Genomic DNA, 20,197 nt, shown 5'->3' with positions numbered 1-20,197 from the left:
GACTGTAGCAAGAATTGGGACTGTTTTAACCACCAAAGTTCCAAAGTTTTTGTCTCTGTTGTCATGTGAACGAGGGAATAGTAGATAGATAAGAGATGAAAAGGTTTTTCTGGAAGTTTATTCTGGTGTTCTTATTCTTGTTGTTTGTCAATAAACTTTCTTTATTCCTTTTAAGTTTTATGCCTGTTTTGCCCTTATTCTAATCCATGTCGCACAGCAAAAAATAAGTAATTTTCTTAGTTATTGGTTTTAAACCACGACAGCCAGCTATTTCTTAAATCCTAGAGAGACAGCAAAGACCTCATGTTCATCAGTGACATTGTTTGAAAGCACAACTCATTAGATAATAACAATATATGATAAGTAGTTGAAATTAAATCCTTTGGCTGTTCTAAATAGGTCCTTTTGTGCAACATTCATTTGCTAGAGAAGTTAAAATACGATCTAAATGAACACAGTTGTTAGTGCTCTGAGACTACTCAATGCAGTGTCCAGTACAGAAAGATTGTTTTGTTGTCATTTCTGCTGCATGGACCCTCTGCATGTTCTTTTTGTATGACGATCCTTAATTTCTCTTACAGACGTACTGGGAAAGATTGGTCTGCTAAAAAGTTGTTCCTAGCTCTCTGTACTGTGTCATAATTGTAAGCATTTCAAATAGCACAGGGGCAAAACCTTAAAATGTGTCAAGTGATAGGCTTTATCAGGTATATTTGATCTAAGATGAGATAATTTTGGTCTAGGTATGAAAGTTCCAGGCCTGAAACATTGACTCATGAAACAGGATTTTGTTAAGCATCTTCAGAGTAGTTAATATTTCTATCATATATGGAATGTAAGAGGGGAAAGAAGAGTTTTATCCACCAAGACCTGACTGGGAAGAGGAAATCAGTGCTCACCTCTGACAGAACCTGATTGCCAGCAAGCTGATTTCTCAGCAGCAGTGAGAACTCACCCCTTCCTGGGATGGGCTTGACACAACAGCTGAAGAGGTGAAAGAGGAGAATGGCTAGCACAGGACACCAAGGATTCTTGTGTTGTACCAAATGCTGCTTCAGCTGTGCGTGCAAATCAGGGTTTTTCAGCTGCAGACACTAAATCTTCCTTTTTAAACTTAGCAGTGCCTGAAGGGCATGTCATATGGACAGTAGAACGTGTGCTAGCTAATATCTTGCTATCTTCAGTACATGTCATATATAGTGTGGGTTTGCTAAATTAAGAGGATTTCTGCTGCTGAATGGTGTATCTGTATAAATTGTAAATAGCTGAGGTCAAATTCTACTACAGCCATATTGAGAAACTCCACAAATTTTTCAACCTTATCATATTGTGTAAAAGTTTACATAGCAGGGACAGGACAAAGTCTGCAGTGGGAGGCAGACCTTCACAGATTTTGTTAAGTCATCCATCCCATAGACACCACAGTTAGATTAAAATTGTTAGCTTTAGTCCATGTGAGAAACAAAGCACCCTTTTGAAGCATACAGGGCATTTTCTGATGTTAATGTGTTTTATGCTGACATCAAAAAGAAGAACTGACCCTAAAAAAACTTCAAAAATTCTAAAACTTGGGCTGGTTTGAGCCACAAGCCTCAAATTATCACCCCATAGTAATCCTTTCATAATATCCATTTTTTAAAAGAGTTGTTGCTGAATGAACATATGCTGGGTGATGATTAACACAGATTGGCAGTGAGTGATGCTGGCTGACTTTACCTGAGATAGAAGTGAACATTTGTAAGCTGCACCCAGGTTCTGTTGGTGCTGCCAGTCCCCTTGTTATTTTTGCTAAATAATGACAATAAAATACAGCTTTTCTTTTAGCAGGAGGGTTCATGAGGCATTGAATGGTACTGGGGTGGGTTGGTTGGGTGGATCCTTGTGTACATTCTCATGCCTGATTGCCAATATGCTGCCACTGTCTGACAAAGGTGATCTGTGAGCTGGTTAACCTTCCTTGTGCTCCTTGGAAGCTGAAGATAGTCTTAAGTAAGCTCTTCCCAAAGGGGTATTCTTAGTTTTTAAGCCTATTTTGAGTGTTATTGCCTAAAATGGTTGGGTTGTTGTTTTGCTCTATTTCCATCTCGCTACTGTCCATGTGGAGAAGAGATAGTGTAATCATTCCTGCATTCTGCTTCAGTGGGGAGAAAATAATCTCTCATCATTCACTCCTGGCTCTCTGCTGCTACCAATGGCATCTAAGAGTGTGGGTCAAAATGCCCTTTTTAAAAAGCAGTTTTGTTAATGCCTTTTATGGGGTTACTTAGTGAGCATTACAGCTTGGCAGTGTCCAGGGGATGGGCACTGGGGTTGTGTGATTTCAGAATCAGGGCTTGGAGCAGGGAGCAGCTCAGGCTTGCAGGGCACTCAGGGGCACCTTCCTGTGGAGCTCTGCCCTCCCTCAATGCCTCTCAGACTGTTTGACTTGGGCTGCTATTATTGGCACTGTCACCACCAAATATTACAGATTCAGTGACTGCTTTGTTAGGGTTTGCTTCTGAGACATATGCAAATGGTGTCTGGATTTTTCTTGCAATGATATTTAGCTTCAGTCAAATGAATTACCTGGGACATTACTTTGATGTGCATTCAAAGGTTTCATTTGTTTTGAACAGAAACAGCTGAATTGAGAGTGCATAGGAAGTAAAAAACATTGGTCAATATTTCTTTCCCGGATCAAAGCTTTTGTCACTGCCTGTGAATGCTGTTGTCCATCATAACAGCTTTGAACTCTTGGCAGCATATATTTGAAGGTAGATTGGTTTGTTAATGTTATTGTGCTTATTGAATTTGGGGATTTGTGTAAATTCTTAATATAATTGACTTCTGTTTACTAGACAGCACAAACCAGACATGGCAATAAGGACTAGGTTCTAGTTCAAACTGTACTAATAATAAACTTGTGCTCAAATATTTTCACTCCAACGGTAAATATTGTATTTGGGGGGGGGGAGAAAAATGCAAAACCATGGCTTGTTTGAAGTACATATGGCCAGTTCTGCACTTTTAAGAAGTTCGTGGAGAACATTTTGTGGGGTAATTTGAGATAATACAATGCACACATTAGAGCTTTAATTAAATGCACCTCCTCATTTATGGCAAAGAGCACCACAGGTACTGAAGCACAGGCAACTTTGAAGCAGTGGGGGTGTACCCTGTGCCAAAGGAGTGCTCTTGTGAGATGAAGTTGTGCATGGAGGCACAGCTCTGGGGAGCAGAGTTCTGGTTGCAATTGTCACTTTAAATTACGCATTCAAATCAGGGTTTTGTTGCACTTGTAAAGGCAAAGTTATGTGCCAGAAATTAACTTTTGGAGAGATTTGTTCTTATGTGGAATGCCCACATTTGGCCTAAACATTTTTGCTATTTGAGTGGTTTGTTTCAGCCATCATGTTGGAAGTGCCTGGTCATACCAGCTGCTGCAGCAGCAGCTGCCATCCTGCTTCTCTCTATCACCCACTTAGCTCCGTGGGCGACTTCTGGTCCGCATTCTCGGCTAGGTAGAGAATTTGGATCTATTTCAAGTGGAAATCTATAATTAGGGGCTAAGATCACAGTTTGACTGGTTTTAACCTCCACATTTTAAATGGAGATGATTGGTGTAAAACAGATGCATAGCAATTCTTCCTCCCTGGGCATTCGGACCTGTTTATACAAAATATTTATTTTTGAGTGAGGCAGAAATTTTACTGGAAATTATGTTTATAAAATGGGATTTTAATGCAAAATGTTTCACTCTGTGGTTTGCATTTAAATCCATCTCATAAATCGTAAAGGCAGAGTCCCAAGAAGGTATCTGAATACTTCAGCTGTGGATATGCTAGTGTTTATGGACAGAAAAGTTTCTGGGACCAAGGAAGAAGATAAGTTTGCAGAGCTGTTCTGTGAGTAATTGTGACTTAAAGGGAACCAGCTTTACATGCATTTTTCCTGAAGAGGGAAATAAATTATATGGATCTAGGGAAAAGTAGGCAAGTGAGAGAAGGATGGATTTGGCTGAGGAATTTTATGAACAACCCCTCATGCAAATGCTTCACTGTTGCAACAAATAAAGTATCATCACTTAATTAAGCTCAATTTGAATTCAGGCTGTGCTGACTACCTGGAGTTTTACTGCTGCTCTACCATAGCCCTGCTTTAAAACCTCTCAGCTTCCCAAAGAATAGAGAATCGTCATGGCCAAGCTGAGTGGCTTTATCACCTTGTGCTGACCAGAACTTTAAGCTGGCCATGTTTTTGTTGTGGTATTTGTAATACTCGTGTAATACTCATACTGTGTTTCCACAACTAGAAGAAAAGAAATTTATTCTGTGTACCCTTGAATTTGTGTGCATGCTTCTAAGCATCTGAAATGGAAAAGTCTTTAAAGATGTAACAGCACAAACTTATTATATTGTCATGCTTCTCTTTGTGTCCAAAACAATTTTTAACAGGATTATGATTGGTTCTCATGTGTGTACTATCCAGTTGTTAGGGCCTGTTTTCAATTTCATGTCTTTATATTACACTGTTGAAAGTCCATTCTAAAAGAGTGATGAAAATAATACTGATTTCAGGGAATACTCATTGCTAAAATAGCTTCTCAAGCATTTGCTCTGTTCTGCTAGGAGGGTCTTCTTGGTTCTATTTTAGAATGCTGCATGCAGTTTGGGTTTGGGATTTGCATTATTTAGAAACATGTTTCATTTCTTTGTTCCAAACTAAGTCTGCAGCAAAATGGTTTGAACATTTGGGTAATTTCTGTGAATGCTCACAGAATGTTCCCATTATCTTCGTATTTAGTTCTAAAAATGCACAGGGCACTTGATTGCTTGTAAACTGGGGGATTTCTGGGGTGAGAGGCAGCACTGAATCATTCCTTACATGATATTATTGTTATATACTTCCTTTTCATATGCACCTTGTTCTAAAGATAAGGTTCTGGAACTTAGGAGGAAAGGGACTTTCTGCTTTTCTGTTTATCAAATGTCTGTCTTTCATAGTTACAAATTCTCTGACAGATAAATTCTTGTGCCTCTGCATCCAAACTAGCAGCTCCTCTGGTCATTTTACCATTGGTGAGTGGAACAGATAAATCCATAATTATGGAAAAGCTTGGGTTTTGCTTCTTACTGGAATTCAGATCTTTTTTTAAGATTTCCATTATAAGCTCAAATGCTGAAATTCTATTTGCAAAATTTTGTCTTTATTGTGATTTTTTTTTTTTTTGCTTTGCTTATAGTTTAGCGAGGTTTGAAGGAAAAAGAAGGTGTGAATATAAAAATGAAAAATAAAGAATAACAGTAGGTAGTCAAACATCCTGAATAATATGTTATAGTTAGTGTACTGGTACTAATTATAGCCTTTGTGATTAGAATTTATAATTGAAAGTGTAAATTGTGAGCCAGGGAAGAAAAATACCTACCGGATTTGTGCTGCTAAAATGCCTGGGGAGGAAATGTTTTGCTTTGGTCATGGCTAACCACACAACTGGAGAGAGGAGACAGAGTTTCTTCTTACTAGGTAGTTCTTGAAATGAACTCATCCCCTGAATTGTGGGAAATTATTGTAAAATTTTCCTAGCAACAGCAGCTTCTCCCATTTTTGTCAGCCTGGATTTTTTTTACGGTAATACAAGCTGAGATTTATGCAGGAAGAAATTTTCAGTTTCTGATAAAATGATAAAATGCTGATTCGGTCAGTGCTGGCCACTGTTTCCAAAAGTGATTTAGTTGTATTATGTATATGTCTCATGCAAAGTCATATTAGTAATACTAATTATTTTAAAATATTTCATTTTCATTCTTAACTGATCTGTTCTCTGCTTCTTTGTAAAATACTTTCAAGCAACCTTTTACTATTTCTGGCTTGGCAGATAATGGATGTATATTTTCTGCTGAAACAGGAATGTAATAAAACAGTTGGACTTCTAGGTTAATTTCAACTGTTTTGCATTCTCCTAATATTACACAATTATATTCAACAGATTTCTGGGCTCACTAGTAACATGCAGTTGTACATTGCAGGGGGATAAACCAAATCAATCCACTAGATTCTTTTGTTTTAAACAGTGAAATTAACAGTAATTATACTGGACATGTCTGGTAGGTAGGAGATGCCTCAAATGTATATGAAATAAAAGCATAACTAATAATAATTAACATTATTACATTGTCCATTTTTGTAGTGTGTTTAATGTACTTAATTTCTCGCCCATCAGAGAGAGGCAGTGTGTGCTGGGGAGGTATCTCAGATACTCACTCAGTCCCAAGGAGACTTCTCCTGGTGCTTGCTGCAAGCCTGGAGCAGAATCCTTGACATTTTTGTGTGTTGGCAGTTTTAATTAGTGCACAGATAAAAACCATCCTCGTAGCGCTCCGATGACTGGCTCGTATTCTGAGTCTGTGTAGGAGTTACAGAATTGTTTGGTTGGAGAAGCCCTCTCAGGACACTGAGTCCAACCATTCCCCCAGCATTGACAAGGCCACCCCTTGTCGGGACCCATGTCCCCGAGTGCCACATCCACATGGATTTTAAGCCGTCCCACCCAAGGAACAGAGCACCTGTCCAGAGCAGCCAGTTTCTCCAGAAGAGCGCTGAGAGAAACAGTGCCCAAGGCTTTGCTGAAGTCCCAGCAGGGAGCATCCACAGCCTGTCCCTCACCCACTGAAGCAGGTCACCTTGTCACAGGAGGAGAACAGGTTGGTCAGGCAGGACCTGCCTTTCCCAACCCCATGCTGGCCAGGCCTGATCTCCAGGTTGTCCTGTGTTGGCACTCAGGGTGACCTGCTTCGTGACCTGCACTGAGGTCAAGCCAGCACATCTGGAGTTCTCCAAACTCCCCACTCTTCTTACAGATGGCTGTTTTATATTTGATAATCTCCAGTTACCCAGGCCTGCTGGGAAATGATGGAAGTTGGCTCAGTGACCACTTCTGCCAGCTCTGTGCTGCTCTCCTCAGTGGAGCAATCCAGCTTGTCATCCTTACAGCTTCACACAAGTCATATTTGTTGACATATTTTTTTTCTCCAAACATATGTAAAGCAGAAGTAGAAAGAAAGCTGCTTTTCTTTGCCAATGAAGTTTCACTTTAATGAAATAATTCATATGGAGCTTCAGCTGCTCCTGGGAGGCTCAGGAAGAGCTGAGTGGGGGAAAGCCTTAAAGCCTGTGCACATGTGTTTCCTTGGAAGGGCTGCTGTGGTGCCTTCTGTGAAAGGTAATTACTTCCATGCTTCAAAGGTCAGGTGGCAGGGAATAGGCCCATAAGCAAAATGACATCAAGTTTTACAGTCAGTCAAGCATCAGTTTTATGTCTGGCAAAAGTATAAAAGGCAAACTAAAAATTAAGAAGAAACTTTAAGAATTAACTTTAGTCAGATCTCTGGGCAGACATTCTTCCCACTTCTGATTAGGGCAGTACCCTTTTTGTTGAGGAAAAGGTTAAGGGATCCATTGAAGGCAGTGTTATTAAAATGTCAACAGGAGGTTATAATCAGCATGGAAGGATTATTAAATAGTTCACAATGCAAGGGTGAGGAAGGCAGAAAATGTCAAAAGAACCTAAGAAGATAATTCCAGCCTTCCTGTTACAAACAAATTTGCCATGCTTGCATGGAAAGTACTTACAAATAAACTTGCAGCTAGCATGTGATATTCAAAAGAGCAGAGCCTCACAGCTGACAGAACAGAGGAAGGAATTTTGGTGTTTAAAGAACGTGAAGCAGCTCAGTATCATAACATGTCTTTAATGGATGCTTCAGAAAAAATTATTGTTTTAGTGGGAGGTTACACAGTTTCAATGTCACAGGCAGAACTCTGGATAGTTTATCATTCTTAAAGTGAAAGCCAGCTGTATCATGGAGGGAAAGGGATTAGTTTCCTGTCAGCTTCCTTTTTGGAAAAAAGCAGTGTGTGCACACTGCAAATATTTCCAGCTTGGGTTAAGTATGTTTGAAAATACCTTTTGGTTGGAGTCATATTTTGATGGGCAAAGATGGAGAGCTTGCTTTCAGTTTTATATGTTTATATAGAAGCATTTTAAGAAATCTAAAGGTTTTTTTTTCTTCTTCCCTTTAAAAAGCACAAACTGTTCAAGCTGGGAGAGTTTGGCCGGGGTTAACCCTCAGCTCTTCAGTCTGTGGAGAACATTCTTTAAGAAATTGCTCTGTGGTTTTTGAAGGGACAGCTGAGAGACGACAGGAGGGTTTGGTTTTTAAGTACATATAAATGAAAGATAAAAATACAGGGTGTGGTGGGAATGTGGAATTTTACTTTTTTGGAGTTTGGATGTACCTTTCCTAAAGCAAAAGGTAGAGGAAGTGCTGCAGATGCTTGTATTTGTACAAGGGTGAAGTGTTTACTGAGTCTTTTAAGGGATTAAAAAAAAAAAAAAAGTGAACTTTCGTTTTCCTGTCAATGCTCTGTGCACACAGGATGAGACAGACAGTAAATAGTACTGTGAAACATGAAAAAATGGAAGAGTGAAAGTGCATATATTGCAATGTGAGAGGGCCCTGCAAATACAGCCCAAATACAAATTCCTATTAGTCATCAGTACTTCAGAATACAGCTAAGGCTCAGTTTTAAAATGTTTCCTATTGTCCACACCCTTTTAATATAAAAAGTCTTTTTTCTTTCCTTTATTCCTTAGCAATAACACTGTTTGTGTGGAAACAGAGTAGTTTGTTTACCAGATAGGTGCCATTGAGCTTTCTTCACCTGAAACCATGTTGGTTTCATTAGCTGGAAACACCCTTGGGATGCTTTACTCCAAAACCTGCCAAAAGTATCCCATGGAAGCAGCCCTTCACTAGCAGGGAAATAAATGAGATTTCTTCTGCAAGTACTTTTCCCCAACATTAGTTTCTAGAAACATTGTCGCTCTCGAGATCCATTAAATCCCAATCTCCATGAAAATAATCCTTTTATGTCAAATTGTAATATAAGGGTAAGAAAATATTGTTTTAATTCATCAAAGCAAAGAAAGACATAAATAAGCATCTGACATTTAGAATGGAAACACTTGGAAATGAGCAGTCTTATAAGAAATTAGAAGTTTTCATTCACTTTACAGAGTAGTTGCTGAGTGACTTAGTCAGGATGTTATAAGTAATTAGTGTATAAAGTTAAATAATGCTTGAAACCTCCATTCTTCTGTTTGACTCATGCTCTAAAGATGTCATGGGCATGACAGATTGAGACTTGCAAAAACTACCAGGGAAAAACCATGGTGTTTGACATGAAAGCCACGTTCCTTGTAACACCTGCACATGAACAACAAAACTTGCTCGATGCCTACACAAAATGAAACTAGAGCAAAACTGTGCTGTCTGCTGTTGAGAATTTTGCTGGACTCACCCAAGGCTTTTGCTGTCTCTCTTTTGTTGTGCAGTGTTGAGGGGGAGGCTCCCAGCAGCGAGACTGGAACATCCCTGGATAGCCCCTCTGGCTACCCGCAGGGCCCTATAACGCACAGCTCTGCTCTGAGCCCTGAGCACTACGAGCACCCCTACGGGCTCTACTCCATTGCACCAGGCCAGCAGCGAGCCCGCCGGCCCAAGCTGCAGCACTCCACCTCTATCCTGCGCAAACAGGCTGAGGAAGAAGCCATCAAACGGTCCAGATCACTTTCGGAGAGCTATGAACTCTCTTCAGACCTACAGGATAAGCAGGTATTTGAGCTTTGGTACCTCATTTGTGCCTGTGAATTGAGAGAAGACTTTTTCAGCATCATTTCAGTTGGGACTTTTAACTCTCTTATTCTTTGTCCCATATACCTTCCCAACCTCCTGGAGAAAAGTGTAAAAGATATGTTAATACTGTCAAAAGTAAAAACAGTTCTTGGAACTGAAATTTTATGCTCCAGGAGCATACTAGAAGGTAGTAATGAAAAATATTTTTCTAAGAAAATGAGTCATTTTGAAACCTGAGTGTTTTTGTTGTCACAGAAAAGAAGGAACAACTTATTTCAACTGATATTACCTTATATCTGTGAGGTGAATTAATATATTTCTATATTTTATGGTGTAATTTGCAGATGACTATTCCATTCATTATTGGAGTTTTGAGTTTTTACTTTCAAAATCAACATACACATGAAGTATATTAAAGTCATTATGAGAGTTAAATGTTTTTGTGAGACTTTACCCTTGTCCCGAGCTGCATGAAGTGACGAGGGGTGTGTGTGTTCCCGTGGCAGGTGGAGATGCTAGAACGGAAATATGGGGGCCGTCTGATCACCAGACATGCTGCCCGCACCATCCAGACCGCCTTCCGCCAGTATCAGATGAACAAGAACTTTGAGCGCCTTCGTAGTTCTATGTCTGAGAATCGCATGTCAAGGCGCATCGTGCTGTCCAATATGAGAATGCAGTTTTCCTTTGAAGGACCTGAGAAAGTCCACAGCTCCTACTTTGAAGGAAAGCAAGTTTCTGTTACAAATGATGGGTCAAAGCTGGGCTCCCTCGTACCATCGGAGTGCGATGAGCTCAGGGAGACAGCTACCGTGAAGTCCCCGACAGCATCCACTGATTTCACTGATGCCATAACAGAACTGGAGGATGCTTTTTCCAGGCAGGTGAAATCCCTGGCGGAATCCATCGATGACGCGCTGAACTGCCGCAGTCTGCATTCGGATGAAATCCAGAGTGTGGAGCAGGTCAGGAGCAGGGAAATGGAGAGGGAGAGCTGTGCCCCAAGCAAACCAGCAATCCACAATGTGGATCACAGGAAGCTGGACGAGATGACAGCGTCCTACAGTGATGTCACGTTGTACATTGACGAGGAGGAGCTGTCCCCACCCTTGCCACTCTCCCAGTCTGTGGACAGACCATCCAGCACAGAGTCGGACTTGAGGCTCCGTTCCATGAACTCTTCCCAAGAGTACTGGTCCATGACCCATAAAGATGATAAGATAGACACTGATACGAGCTGCAGGAGTACCCCATCACTGGAATGCCAGGAGCAGAGGATGAGGATGGATCACCTCCCTCTGCTCACTATTGAGCCGCCCAGTGACAGTTCCGTGGATTTGAGCGATCGTTCGGACAGGGGCTCCTTAAAGAGACAGAATGCATATGACCGAGGCATCACCAGCCAGCAAGGCAGCCCTAAACATATCCCTCACAGTATTCCTGCCAAGATCATCACCCGGGAGGAGCAGGAGGCCAGGCACAGGGCTAGGCCCATAGACAGTCATTTGGCCATCAACGGCACAGCAAACAGGCAAAGCAAATCTGAGTCTGATTACTCTGATGGAGACAACGACAGTATCAACAGCACTTCCAACTCCAATGATACAATAAATTGCAGCTCAGAATCCTCTTCTAGGGACAGCCTAAGAGAGCAAACCTTGAGCAAACAAACATACCACAAAGAGACTCGAAACAGCTGGGATTCCCCTGCCTTCAGTAATGATGTTATCAGGAAACGCCATTATAGGATCGGGCTGAATCTTTTTAACAAGTAAGTATAGCGGTTCCTGCCTTCCTCTCTGTGTCACTGAGAATGAACCAGGAATATTTTTCTTGAATCAAGTAAGATAAGACTGGTGTTTGGTACTGACATTTCAGTGAATAAACAAGGTACTTCTGGTGACTGTTCTTGTTCAAGGTTAAGTTGATGTCTTCATAGTTTAACAGCTTCAAGAACAAAAGAGAAAAATGTAGTTATGTTTATAGGAACAGTAGTAAACTATTGAAGATTAATCCAACTCCTTTCTTGGGGAAAAATACTATGGCTTGATCCAGATCCATTTTTTGGTGTTATGTTATAAAAAAATGCAGATTTCTTCTTGCCCTAATCATGTAGGTGGTGTAAAATTCATCAGATGGAAATAAGAAACAGCATGCAGCATATGATAAGTTTACTGTTTAATGCTGGCAAGGCCTGGAATTTGTACAGTAGATTTCATTAAAACTATTTGATGCTAAAAGCCTATACACTGAATATTTTTTATCGTAAATGAATATTTATTATTTATCATAAAACTATTATAAAATTTGTATTTCTGCCTATGACTGATAGTTTTCCTATGTTTTCCCTGGGCTTGAGTGACTTCAGGCCTCCTTTTCAGGTAGCAGTGCTTTGATATGTTTGGATTGATAGGTAGGTGGTTCTTCATGTATTTGTTGTAACACTGCAGACAGTTAAAGTTTTGGTGCCATCACATAAACTGTGGATTACAGCCCCGAGTTTGGCTGTAAACACTTTAATCTTTGTGAAAACGCCTTTCTTGGAGCTTCTAACCAATTGGAATTCTGCAAGTAGTAGGATCACTGCTTGTGAAGTTAAATGGGTGAGAAAATACATCAATTAGCTCTTTTTGAGAAGATTTGAAAATAACATCCTTGGCAGGGGGGCTGGGGAGGAAGGTGTTGATGCAGTTGGCTGACTTTTAACACTTGGTGTTTGCCTGGGTTTTGCACAGCAATTAAGCCTGGAGCAGTCAATGCTCAGTTAGCCTCAGACTTGGCAAAAGTCTTTTGAGCCAGCTGCAGAAGTGCAGGGAAAACATGAATGGAAAAAGTGCTCAGGCAGCATGCAGGGGTGAATGAGAGCATTGGAAGCTGTCAGGTGCTGCTAGTTACACATCAGTAGGAGGCTGAAAGTGAAAAATTAACATCAGGAACAGACAAGAATAGAGGTAATAGAGGTAACAAGAAGAGATCTGTTTGAAACAGATAGAAGTGACCTTGCTGCATGGACTTGCACAGAAGTAAACCTGTTGTATTGTTGTGAGATGATGTGCAGCTCCTCAGCAGGGAGTGCTCTCCTCTGCAGAGCTCCAGGCAGCACCTCTGAGTGGCATCTTTTACTCTGTGTGATTTCATTTTCCCCACTGCATTTTATCTCCAGCGTTGATACCGAACTGAAAATTGTCATTACTTTCTGCTGAATCAGTGTAATTCAACTGGTTTCTCAGACAATCCTCAAATAGCCCACATATCCCCATACGTCTTGGGTTTTGATTGTGACCCTTGAAGTCTGAGGATTGTGACATTTTTGTTAATGTGCAGTGTCAGGTTTTGAACTATCATAGAGTGTGATGGTGCATAAGTCTGTGACTTCTTTTGAAAAGGGAGCTGGAAAACCTTCAAAGCTTTATTCTTGTGAAAGCTCAGGAGTCTCTAGAGAGTGTATCAGGTGGGATTGAAAATTACATCTTGAGGTGAGTGGTCAGTGTAGTGGTCAGGTCAATGCAGCAGAGTCACTTCACTGTCTTTTCACCACATTATCTTCACAACACATTTATGATCATAAAACAAGGGAGCAGTGGGAGTGTTGGCAGCAGCTCCTGGGAGGATGTGTGCTCCACCCAGGAGGAAGCACTGAAAGAAGTGGCTTTGAACTTACCCAGTACAAGAAGGCAAGTTTTTTTCCAGATGTCTGTGTCTACCAAAGGAAATTTTAGGGATGTCTTTCACAAGGACTTGAAGTTAATTTCACTATGTCCTTGAAATCTTCCTTGCAAATTAAGATCCCAAGCCTTAATTAACAAATGTCCTTCCTTTCTGATACATGAAGTTTGGCTGAAACGCAAAGAATTAAGAATCTTAAAGAATTGCATGAATTGTAGCAAATACTTCTTCTTTGTTCAGTAGAAGTGGTAGAAGGATTAATATTTTAAAAGCATGAAAAGTCACTCTCATCACAGTGGAAATTTCAATTTTTAAGTTTTCTGGCTTTTGTATTTTAATAACAGTTTTCAGAAGCCAAAGTGCAGTTTTCTTATCAGAGGCTCTTTGTTAGGATAGGCAGTTATGGGTGGGATAAAAGTTGAGCACAGCTGGGGGCCCTGTTCACTTAATCACTGATAGATGCAAAACATCAGTAGTACAAAGCTCCTTGGAGAATGGAGAACAGAGGACGTTGGGAAAAAATTATAGGTACTTGAAAATCACTTTTCTAGGAGTTGTATTGGAACATGTCCCTGCCCATGGCAGAGGGTTTGGAATAAATAATTTTTAGTGACCCTCCCAGCCTAAACCATTCTGTGACTCCGTGATTGTCACTTGATCACAGATTTTTTTTCAAACTGTAACTTGGCCTTCAACTTGGAACCTTAGTGTTGGAAACTGTGCTTTTCAAAGATGTTCTGTAGCAGCTAGTAAGCTAGAAGGCAAAGTATCCCACAAAATGGAATGATTTCTGCCCAAGAAATTGCAACTGAGTAACAGCTTCTGTGGATTGCCATGGCTCTGAATGGCAGCAGTGATTCCGCCCTGGCAATGAGCTGGCCGAGTATGTTCCCATTCATTCCTCCCCAAAGGAAGGGTTTTGCAGGTGCATGCCCAGAGTGCAGCAGCTCCCAGGGAGTCTTGAGCAGGCCAGCTGTGTTGAATTAGACATTTTCTTCAGTGGAGCTGGAAAGAGATGTGGACTGGGAGAATTGCACTAGAAACCATTCCTCACTCGCAGGCAGAAGGAAAACACTACCTAGAAAGGTTTATTTTGCAGGCTGCAAATCCTGCCAATGCAAATCCAGCCTTTGAGACTGGTTTGCTTATAAACAAGTCTTCAAGAGGCCTTTTGATCACTGCTTTAAAAAGAAAAACAAGGAGGAAAAAAAATTAAAAAAGAGCTACGATTTCTTTCTCCTGTTTGTTTTGACTGCAGGCTGGAAATACCAGGTTTACCAGTTGTTGCACTCCATTCTGGTAGGATCTTCAGGTTCCATCCTGCTAGTGATACACTGATGGCTTTGAGAGATTAACTGGAGCTGAGTGTTTAACCTCAGTAGTGTGAGGAGACATGTCCTGCCCATGGGTCAGCAGTGCAGGGCTGGCATTCTGTGCACGTGGGTTGCCACAGAATGTGACACCTGTGCCACCAGGAGGGCGACAGCTCTGGGTCCCTGCCGAGCGTTTGTAGCTGCCAGGTGTGTCTGTTGCTAACACTGCCTGGGGTTACTGTGTCCCCTGCCCGCGGTGCCACACCCAGCAGGGCCATGACAGGGAGAGGGATGAGGCAGTGTCTGCTCAGCACTCCTGGGCACGGGGCACAGACACCTTCTGTGCTAGCAAAGCAGTGTCAGCAAAACGGGGACAACTTCGGAATGCTTTGAGAACTTGTTGCAGCTGTGCCTGTTGTTATAGAAGATGGGAGATAAGGGTTGGCATTGTTCAGACTCAGTTTTTAATCTAGCAGAGCCTGGAGTCGTGTTTAGTGTCTCCTTTGAGATATCAGCTGTTGGAAGGCACTGTAAATGGTCTTTGCATCTGGCAGGGTTCCTGTGGCATTGTGTTTCTTGCCATGGGAGCCAGTCTTGCTGGTGCTGATTGCTGACATGGCTGATGAGGAGAGGTTGTTGCAAAGTGCAGCTCAGGGGCTGTTTCACTGCTCTGAGCTCGATGTCAGGGCATAGTTTGGGCTTTACATCCTAATCCTACATGTACATCTTGGGAGTACATGAACATGACATCACTTTAGAGTGCTAGAACAGAGCTTGGGCCAGCAATAATTTTACAATAAATTTTCCCAGATGCCTTTCACCCCCACCTCCCTTCTTTTGTCCCCTTTTCCTCTCTGGAAAGGGCAGTGACAAAGAACTGTTCCCCACGTGTCCTCAGTGCATTACAATGCTCTGTGCTGAAGAGTTTGCTATAGCTTTTTTTATAATTGGCCATTATCAAGGTTCCTGCTATTCCAAAATTCTCCCAAAGGATTTATTGACAGAGATAAAAAGGCTCAAGTATCTCTTTGCAATATGCAATGATGTATCATCTTTTGCCCCAAAAGTCCTAATGGCTTCCTTTATTGCACAACGGGGATGATTTTATTCCAATTTGAAACCCACTGTTGATATGAATTGGATACTAATTCCAGGAGTAGACTTTTTCTAACATTTTTAGATTCCCTGGAATATTAATTTAAGAAGTTTTTTAATTTACTAAGCAAATATGAGAGGAATTTGCTGAGTGTTGGTGGGGTTGTACCAAAGCCAATGTTACAAATTACAGTTTCTAGATAAATTCTTGTTGGAAATCTGAGGCACACAATAATAATATTTGTGAGAAGGCACATTTTTCATTTTCCATGAAAATAGCTTTAACTCTTCAACAGAGGTATAAGATTTCCACCATTTTCCATGTCCAGGCAGAGACTGAAGGTAATTTGGATTCCTACATACTGTTACACTCAGAAAGTGCTGCAAGCTTGGTTTCTATTTGGAATCCTTAAAAGTTGCCAAATGTTACTTACTTGGATTTTAAAAAATAGTTTTACAAGTAGTCATTAACTTATGTAATAAGTGCACTGATCTGGTGTGCTCAATTTGCAACCATCATACTTATAAGGAATTTCAGTTAAGATGCTGAACATAAGCCTGTATTGCTTAGAGTAAGTCTCATGACATCCATTCAGCATTCTAATATCTGGTCTCTCAACATGTGCTTTCAGAATGTCCTCCTTTCAGTTTTTAATTTGAAAGCTTATTGGAAACATTTCCAATGATTTTAAACCTTGTAAATACAGATTGAGTAGGAGGGAGAAGGTATAAATCAAATTGAATTGGTTCTCTTTACCTTTGAACCTATTCTTTTATTTTGCTAGCTGATCCCTAATATCTTCAATGATTTTTTTTTTTAATGATTTGATAGAAATAGGAAGGGGAAGAGAAGAGGCTTGGCCAGGATTTCACAACAGAGCCATTTGTGTGTCCTCATGTGTGTGCTGAGAGGGACTTTACTGTTGTTGTAACATCTGGACTGCAGATTATTCAGGCACAGATGGTTCCAACAAAAATTAAAATCAAAGCACTCCATGTAACTTGTCCTCTAACATGCTAAGGAGTTAGTAAGAGGAGAAGAATGTTCTTAGTATGACTCTCATTATTTCTAAAAACATTTAGCCCTAAGTGAGAACACCCAAAGAAAAAAAAGCTTTGTGTGTTTTGCTTTGTTCTGTGCATGTTTTGTCTTTTCTCCCAGAGGAGCCATTTTTTCTCCTTTTTTTTTCCAAAACAAGTGCTTTGATTAGCATAAATTATATCCCATCCAAAACAGCTGAAATGTAAAACCAATAGTAAATTGAACCACCGGATTCAAATATGGGCACAGGGATTCCTTTTATTGCCATTAAAAGACAATATAAACTTTCCCAAATGTTGGAAGCAAATGTGGCTTTGCTGGAAGCAGCAATAGCTGAGTGTGAGTGGCCCTGGATCCCTGCAAGAACCATTACCTCATCCCGCCTCCAGCTCAGGCTTCCCTTAAACATTCCGGGCACACTCCTGCCTCCCTGCTAAGTGCCAGGAATGGGAACCGAGCTCTGACAATGCCTGCGTGCCTCCTGTTGGAAAATGAGCCCATGACTGGAGGAATTTAGTTGGCTGAGTGGCTCCCAGACAGCGACTGATGGAACTCTGGATGCCAGAATTGGAATTCCTTCTGTCCAAAAATCTCCAGTGGTCAAATTTTGAGGGTGACAAATGTGACCAGCTGCCATTGCAGGAATGCAGGGAACAGTTGGAATAGGGACCTGGGAATGCTGTGTAGGAAAAAAGTTAAGGAAAAGGGAAGATCCCATCAACTCTTTCTTGTGTAACAGTTCATATCTAGCAAGTAAACTGGGGTTTTATAGGTTGTAAATGGCAAATCAGGAGTACTTGCACAAAAGGTGTCCCTTTCAAAGGGAATGTGACTGTCAGAGCTTCCCACTTTTACTCAGCAGAGTTACAGAACTTGAAGGTTAAGTGCTTCTCTTTGGTTTAACTGTGGTGAGGGTGTGGAAAGAGGAGTTAGGGCAGGGACACAAGAAGACATAAAGACAGGGACTGTTCCTTAATTTAAAGGACACAGTCATCCTAAAGTGTCATTCCTGACTACACTCGCATAAATATGAGGGCAATACTCGGCACACAGTTCTGAGAGAAGCAGCCAGTTTTTCATATGTCTTATCCCAAAGTGGAGTGTGCTTTCCTCTGCTGGCAGCTACAAACTCCCGTCCCTGTTCTGTGAGAAATGCAGTGGGGTCAGAGGAGGTGAGAACAACCTCATGGAGTGTTTTGGTCCGTTAATTTAGCTAAAATATTTCCTTCTTATTGCCTTCTTTCTTGTGATGAAGGAAGCAGGGAGGGGGATGAGGGGACAAAAAAGCAGGCCAACCACTGCCAAGAGGGAATAATGAGGAGGTAGGAAATGCTCTGGCAAGATGACTCAGAGCTGTTTTCACTAGCAAGGACTAGTCCAGCTACTGCATTGTGAGTGCTTGGGGTGTGCCTCGTGTGCCTCTCCACTGCACTGCCTGCTCTGTTACTCAGGAATGATGCTTCTTACACAGGAAAATCCTTTTTCAAAAATAGCTTTAAAGTCTGTTGTCCTTCCCTTATTAGAATGAGCCAGACTTTCTGCTCAGAGGCTTTGAGATGCCTTTGATACACTTTTTACTCTTTTTACACGCTTTTATACATTTTTTACTCTTTTATAATCAGCTCTGATTCAGACAATACTTTTCAGAACAACATCCAGTAGCAGTAATAATGTTCAATGTATAATTTCCTAGCACCTAGCTAGGAAATGATTCCATAAGGAAACTGGTTGATCAGGCGGAAAGTAATGGTAGAACCATGTAGATCAGTCACCCAATTTAATGAAAATACACATCTACAGAGTTTCCTCTCTTTATTTTGCTCCCCCACCAAGCAGAACCGGTCACTGAGGTCACTTCCTGGTGAATTCTTTCCTTAGTGGCATGAGTAGAAATTAACTTTTCTTGAACAGAGGTTTCTCCAGGTAATTTGGTGTGATTGCAAGTGCACCCTGACCTTCCTATCTATGGTGGGAGCTCTTGAATGAACCTTAGAGAATTAATAGCCTAATGTGGGAGAAATCATCCCCACTGGGGGCAACCTGTAGTGCTTCTGCTCAAATCATGGGAATATGTCCCCACTTCCATGGGATGGCAGAGGGAAGAAATGTGCTTTTTCCTGGCTTATTTTCCTGACCCAGGGATTTTTTCCTGTAATAACCAGAAGATGCAATTTACACTCAGTTTTTCTTTCTCTTCATTAAACAGTTGTGCAATTGAGAAAAGCACAGCTCAGGCTTCCCACTCAGTTTCTCTCATTTTCCTCCTCTCCATCCCCTTTTGCCTCACTGTGGAGTGAACTCTGACAAGTTGTTTTGGCACTAGTTTTGGCAGTATTTTAAGGATATTGGTTTTTTTTTATCTTCCTAGCCAGAAGGTTTAAAATAGTCCTAAGGATTCTCTTGGCTTCACTGCAGCAGCAGTGAACTCTTCAACAAAAGCAAAGCAAGAAATACAGCCATAGAAACAAAACTGACCTGTGTGCCAGACTAAGGAGAATGTTCAACTAGCTTGTTATTGCCAGCATGGTTATTTAAAAATATTTTACTTCCTAAATGACTCTTAAGAAAAGTCTCAGGTTCTTCCTTTAAAAAAGCCAACCCTGTTTTTTAATGTTGAAATAATGCTTATTTTTGTGACAATTGTAATATTTGCAAAATGAGATCACCGGTATCAAAGGCAAGCAAGATTTTTTTTATTTTTTTTTTTAATTTTTTTTTCCCAGAGGGCTGGCATCATAGCTGCATCAAACTCTCCATCCCTCACATGGAAAGATTTCTTTGGCAGCTGTATGTTTGTGAAGTGTTCCTGTTTACAGTGGGTTTCTAACAGCCTCCTTGTACTTCTGGTTTGCTCATTTTCAAATTGTCTCAGTTTCCCTGTAGCAGAGACAAGGAACCAACAAACATAGGTGTGCCTTCCGAAATCCTGGAGCTCTAGAAGCTTCACCAAGCTTCTCACTCTCAGTCAGGCTGGCTTTGCCCCCTTGCCTCAGTCAGCTGTTAGAGCAGCATGTTTGTGGTTATTTACTGTTCATAAATCCTTGCTTAAATTCAAATGATACTTCTGGCATTGCTGGGTATTGGAAATGTCCCATGCTTATTTGTTAATTAATGTTCTCGTATTTTACAGCTCTCTTACTGTCTGAGCTGTAAAAGGAAATACAAAGATTTCATGTGGTTTTGAGTGTCTGTAAGCTTTACATGTTTAGCAAGTGAGGGATGGGCAAGGCTTTATTCACCTTTGTGCTGTGGTTTTGTGGCAGGTTTCTTTTTGAGGGAGTGCTTGTTATTTGTTCTCTCCTCCTGGCTGCTGTGGGCACAGGCACTTTATCCACACTGTGGCTTGGATATTACAAATAATGGTCCCGCTGTGAGGAGAGCTTGACTGGATTAAAAATAAATAGTAA

The 20,197-nt window shown here is 41.0% G+C and overlaps 1 protein-coding gene across 9 annotated transcripts in view; it reads left to right on the top strand.

Moving 5' to 3' along the window:
- The window catches only part of IQSEC1 (IQ motif and Sec7 domain ArfGEF 1), a 277,486-nt gene that overhangs the window by 228,459 nt on the left and 28,830 nt on the right, over positions 1-20,197 (top strand). For all 9 annotated transcript variants that reach the window (XM_033517567.1, XM_033517566.1, XM_033517564.1 and 6 more), the window contains 2 exons: positions 9,374-9,653; positions 10,181-11,445. In XM_033517567.1, coding sequence (XP_033373458.1) covers positions 9,374-9,653; positions 10,181-11,445 — 1,545 coding nt within the window. The remainder of the gene's footprint in view (positions 1-9,373; positions 9,654-10,180; positions 11,446-20,197) is intronic.

This window comes from Parus major, chromosome 12 (assembly GCF_001522545.3).
Source record: "Parus major isolate Abel chromosome 12, Parus_major1.1, whole genome shotgun sequence".
Lineage (NCBI taxonomy): Eukaryota > Metazoa > Chordata > Aves > Passeriformes > Paridae > Parus > Parus major.
Note: the sequence above shows the minus strand (reverse complement) of the source record. Positions and strands in the feature narration are given on the sequence as shown.